The sequence below is a fragment of the Fragaria vesca genome, linkage group LG6 (assembly GCF_000184155.1).
Source record: "Fragaria vesca subsp. vesca linkage group LG6, FraVesHawaii_1.0, whole genome shotgun sequence".
Lineage (NCBI taxonomy): Eukaryota > Viridiplantae > Streptophyta > Magnoliopsida > Rosales > Rosaceae > Fragaria > Fragaria vesca.
In genome coordinates, this window is record NC_020496.1 from 11,752,367 (window position 1) to 11,758,017 (window position 5,651).

The 5,651-nt window shown below is 34.8% G+C and overlaps 1 protein-coding gene across 1 annotated transcript; it reads left to right on the top strand.

Annotated features, from left to right (window-relative positions):
- The first annotated feature begins 722 nt into the window (after positions 1 to 722).
- On the top strand, positions 723 to 2,168 carry LOC101304783 (gibberellin 3-beta-dioxygenase 3-like). The gene is made up of 3 exons (XM_004302894.1): positions 723 to 1,189; positions 1,331 to 1,655; positions 1,770 to 2,168. The coding sequence occupies exons 1-3, from the start codon at positions 801 to 803 to the stop codon at positions 2,016 to 2,018; spliced, it is 963 nt and encodes a 320-aa protein (XP_004302942.1). The 5' UTR covers positions 723 to 800; the 3' UTR covers positions 2,019 to 2,168.
- The last annotated feature ends 3,483 nt before the right edge of the window (positions 2,169 to 5,651 follow it).

The window sequence follows — 5,651 nt, forward strand, 5'->3', positions numbered from 1 at the left end:
GTCGCAGCTTAATTTATTAACCGGCTAGAATATGCATTTAACTCTCAAATGTCATACATGCCTGCTATAGGGAAATTATATGAGAGGAATTCATTTTTAATTTCTTTCCAGAAAGGAACTTGGATGATACATATGTGCTTGATTGTCACAGTTCAATACTCGTGACACCTAATATTATGCACATAAAAACAGTTTTGTCTCTCATTTTTCAAATTTAACTCAAACATCTATAATAACTTGTTTCTCAACACATTTTTTCATTCTAGCTGATGTGACTAACGATTTACATGTTAGCATGGCCACATCAGCTATAAAATAACTGAAATACCTAAAAATTAAGCTTTTCTCTTTTTTTTTTTCTTTTCTCCACTTACTGCATATTTTAGCTAAATAACGTACAGGCTCATATGTAACAATTGGTAAAGAAAAAAAAAAGAGCTCATATAACGAAAGACAACATTTTCAGAAAATTAGAGATTAAGAAGATTTCATTTTAATTTAAATACCGAAATACAAAACTATTTTTAGGTGCATATCAGGAAACTAAGTTTAAGTCCTTAATTAATATTTTGGTAGCAAGTTAGCAACCACCAGCTTATACACATCGAAGTAAGTAACCAACTAATTTCTTTTCAATTCTCATGAATCTCGTTGTTTGTCTTGTTATGACCCAATCACACCAAATACATTCCTATAAGATCTCTGCAAATGATCAAAAAGGTGTGTGCCAGATTTTAATTCCCTCCTTCACAGTATCCAAACGTTCACCCAGTGCTTGAAAAGCCTATATATACCAAGATATGGGTTCTGATCATCATCAAGTGCCCCTAAAGCTTCCGGTCCTAGATTTCTCAAACAAGGAATCTCTGAATCCTGGCACCAACTCATGGCTCTCTGCACGCAAACATGTTCAAGGAGCACTCGAAGAGTTTGGCTGCTTTGTAGTTTTGTACGACGGAATCTCTCCGGACTTCCGCAACACTTTGTTAGCTACTATGCAAGAGTTGTTTGATCTCCCTACTAAAACCAAAATGACAAACAAATATGAGGCTAAACCCTTAAATGGGTATGTTGGGCAAATTCCCAAACTCCCTCTCCATGAAAGCATGGGCATCGATAATGCCACTTCTCTGGAGGAAACTCAGAGATTCACTGAGCTCATGTGGCCAGGTGGAAATGATAACTTTTGGTAATATATACTCTAACTTCCTTTTTATTTCTAAATTAAAAGATTAGTTTGTCAAATTTCGATGGAGAATCATACTTTTGGATGTTGACTAATTCTTACACTCATTCTTTTGGTTGTTAGACTCACTCTTTCTATTCTCAGTGAAAGTGTATATTCGTTTGCCAAAGTAGCAGAAGAGCTGGATAAAATGGTGACTAGAATGATATTTGAGAGCTATGGCGTGGAGAAGTGTTATGACTCTTATGTTGGGTCCATCACTTATCTTCTTCGACTGTTGAAGAACAAATTGCCTCAAGAAAACCAACCTAATCTTGGCTTTGTCCCTCACACTGACAAGAGCTTCACAACCATACTTTACCAGAACAATCAGGTTCATGCTTTGGAGATTGAAACAAGAAACCATGAATGGTTTAAGGTTGAGTTTCCACCTTCATCCTTTATAGTCATGGCGGGTGATGCACTAATGGTAACACTCTCATGCTATATATTTATTGGATTCAGTTTACCCTTCTGCTTAGTTTCCAATTAATCAAGAGCCAGATGAATAGAAGCTAAGTTAATTTGCTTGTTTCTTAATTAGGCATGGAGTAATGACAGAATATTATCTCCGAACCACCGAGTTGTTATGAGCACTGGGCATGAAACGGAAGCAAGATACTCTATGGCACAATTTGCATTTAGCAATGGCGAGATCCGAGTGCCTGATGAGCTTGTTGACGACCAACACCCCTTACGGTACAAGCCTTTCGATCATGTCGGGTTACTACGTTTCTTTCGTACTGCTGAAGACAACTCGAACTCTGCTATAAAAGCCTATTGTGGTGTTTGAAAACTTTGTATATAGCACTCTAATAAGTAATGTGTTCTTATTTCAAGGTTTGCTAGTTTGTTTGAATTATGAGAATGTACTAATTATCGTTGTTGTTGTGTGGCTATTTTCCTTCTATATGTATGTTGTCTTTTTATCGATGTAATAAACAAAAAAAACAAAAAAAGAATTAAAAGGTGTATCTATGGCACTAATCAATGACATCTAAAAGTTTTGGCATCACTCCTATATGTCATGACATATAAGTAAACAAACATATTTTTTTAAAAACGTTATGAGATTTTGAGTATTGAAAATAAAAAAAATAAAAAAGTTATATTATTCTTTTAAACAAAGTTAATATAATTTAAAGTCATTAGAATTTAAAAGAATAAGACAGTCTTCTTCAAGTAATACATGACATTCAAGTAAACTCTTAAGATTGATGCAAATAATCATTTTCCGTGTATCTACAAGTCTACATGAAAGATTTTAATGTAATAATCCTTGGAAAGAACTTGCCTAGACCTGACCAAGTCCAATAATAACCTAACACATGTATGAAGTGCAAACTAAGCCAAAGCAATGAAGAGCAAGAGGCAACAACTCCTTGACCATGCAACAATACTGCATCGACATCCTCCCCATCTCGTAGTGATGACCAGGATAATCAAAAGCCTAACAAAAAGAAAAAATTCAAATTTGCCGACCACCAATATATTGATCATGGTATGATGACCACCCATTAAACACATGACATGTGACCGTCTATAACAACTTAACTATAGTAAGTGTTAATAAAACAATAATTCTTTATTCAATTAATCAACCATTAATCAATTAATAATAATAAATATTGATTACTCTATCTCTATCTCTCTCTCTCTCCCCTCCCCTCTTTTTCTCTCTCTCATTCCCCTCTTTTTTTCTCATCACTAGAACAGCAACATTGCATTGCCAACAGCTCGAGGCCAGAACATAGATTCAGGTTTAGGATTTAAGGTTTCGGGGGCAATGCAATGTTGTTGTTCTGGTTATGAGAAAAAAGAGGGAATGAGAGAGAGAGAGAAGAAAAAAAAGAGGGGGGGAGAGAGAGATAGAGAGAGTAATCCATATTTGTTATTATTAATTGATTAATGGTTGATTAATTGATTAAAGAATTATTGTTTTATTATTATTATTTTAAAACATTTTATTAAATAACTCACAGTCAATGAGGTTTGAATCCATGACATTAAAGTTGTTAGTTAACCATCTTAACCAACTATGCCATTAAAAAATTATTGTTTTATTAACACTAACTATAGTTAAGTTGTTATATATATACACATGTCATGTGTTTAGTGGGTGGTCATATCATGACCAATATATTGCTGGTTGGCAAATTTGAATCCAAAAGAAAATACCTAAAAAATGAAAATTTAATTAAAAAATATGACAAAAGTAAAATTAGCTAACTAATGAAATTATGACAATATTATAAACTCATTTACCTACTCTCATTGAAAATTGATGATTATCTACTCTCATTTTGGAATACAATTAAGAGGAAGTTAATTGTTTCCTATTGAAACTCATTTACTAGATAAAACAAATACAAATATCAGATGAAACTCATTGGACTAATTTCAGTTTCCCCCATAAATTTTAGGTCGATCATCATGTTAGTCCCTTTTCTTTCAATTTCATTAAAAACACCCCTCAACTTCTAATTTTCATCAGCTGTGTCTAAACATCCGTTTTTCATCTAATTCCCCCGTCATATAATGACTTGCATTAAGAAGAAAACCAAATTTGAAGTCACTAGGTCCACAGAAAAAGGTTAAAATAGACAAATTACATTCAATCCCATCAAAATTACTAAGGTTAGAGAGTTGTGATGAGAACGGAGATGTGTATCGATATTAGGGAAAAATGGTCAGAAATGTTATTTTTTTTCAGAATTTGATTTTCTTCTTGATGCCACGTCATCACTTGACGGAGGAATTGGATGGAGAACGGAAGTTTAGATACGGCTGATAAAAATTGAGAGTTGAAGGAGGTTTTTGATGAAATTGAAAGAAGAAGGACTAACATGATGATCGACCTAAAGTTGATAGGGGTAAACTAAAATTAGTTCAAACTCATTTATTAGAGAGTACCATCATCATCTACCTCTTCTCCTTCAAAGAAAAAAATTAAAAATTATCATATGATGTATGTCATAACACATTGGAAACTTATGATTAGATTATGTATGGAAGTACTCAGATCATCTTGTGTTATGAACAACAAGAAGTTTTTGAATAAAAAAAAAAAACAACAAGAAGCTGAAATAAGTATGTCTAAGGTGCACTAAATGACTACTTTCGACTACCGTCAATTTTCTAACGTGATATTTGAAACTTAATTTGTTTTCTTTCTTCTTTAATAAATGAGTTTCAATAGGAAACGAATTATTTCCTCTTAATTATATTCCAAACAGAGAATAGTAATCATCAATTTTCATTTAGATAGATTTCATAAATTGATGTAAAGAAAAAAAATAAAAAAAAATATTTAGTTTTATGACTAATCTCAACCATTAATTATTATAGTAAACTACATATTAGTTACCAACCAAATTTCAGTTTACAAATACATCCTTTACTCATTATCTTACACATTTAAGGACAAAAATTAATAAATTAGGACAATTTAATGTCCACATGCCATCTGTCATAATATTTTTACCAAACTACCCTTTATTACATATCCTACTACTACTACTGTCCAAGTGTGCTACTGTCGACAAAAATGTGCTCCTGCCGAGTAGTAAGGTGCTACTCAACAAAGTTGTTACTGTGGCGATACGAAATCTTATTCTACTGACGGTGCTATTTCAATTTTTTTTGGCAATTCTTCGGAACCAAACAAAGCTGTTACTATGGCGATACGAAATCTTATGCTACTGACCACTGAATAGCTGGTGCTACTACCGAATGTACAGTAGCATCACTCATACTCATCTAGATCTAGGATTTCGAAGCTAATCAAAATCATAATCAATTGCTACAATACTAAAGCACATAGCAAAACAGAACCCCTCCAGCTCCACACAGCCTAATACTAATTGAAGCTTCAATTTCCACAATACCAAAACACCGCAATAAACGAAGAAAAAGCACAAAACCAGTTGATGTAGTCAGAATCGGAGAACCACTGAGGGAACCAAACGTAGGAATGCGTAGAGAAAAGCGAGCTGCCAGCGATTAGGCGGTGGAACTCGTCGGCCTCGGAATGGATGGGATTGGGCTTTGACCATCTGGATCAGCCTTGGTTCAGTAGTAGTCATCGTGGTTGTCGAGCATCTGGATCAGCCCAATTCGAATTGTTCGCAGGGCGTCGGAAGAACCGGGAAGGATCTTAGGGTCATCGATGAGACCTCGCTGTCGTTCGCATTTGGGCGTCGTCGGCGTTCCTTGTCAGTGTCTAGCTGTCGTCGTCATTGACGTCCAGCCATCGTCGACGTCGATATGCAGTCGTCGTCTTCCATGTCATCATGTCGTCGACGTCGACGTCTTTTGTTCAGGCGTTGAGATAAGGATTGGGTGAGAGAGAGAGAGAGAGAGAGAGAGAGAGAGAGAGAGAGAGAGAGAGAGAGAGAGAGAGAGAGAGAGAGAGAGAGAGAGAGTA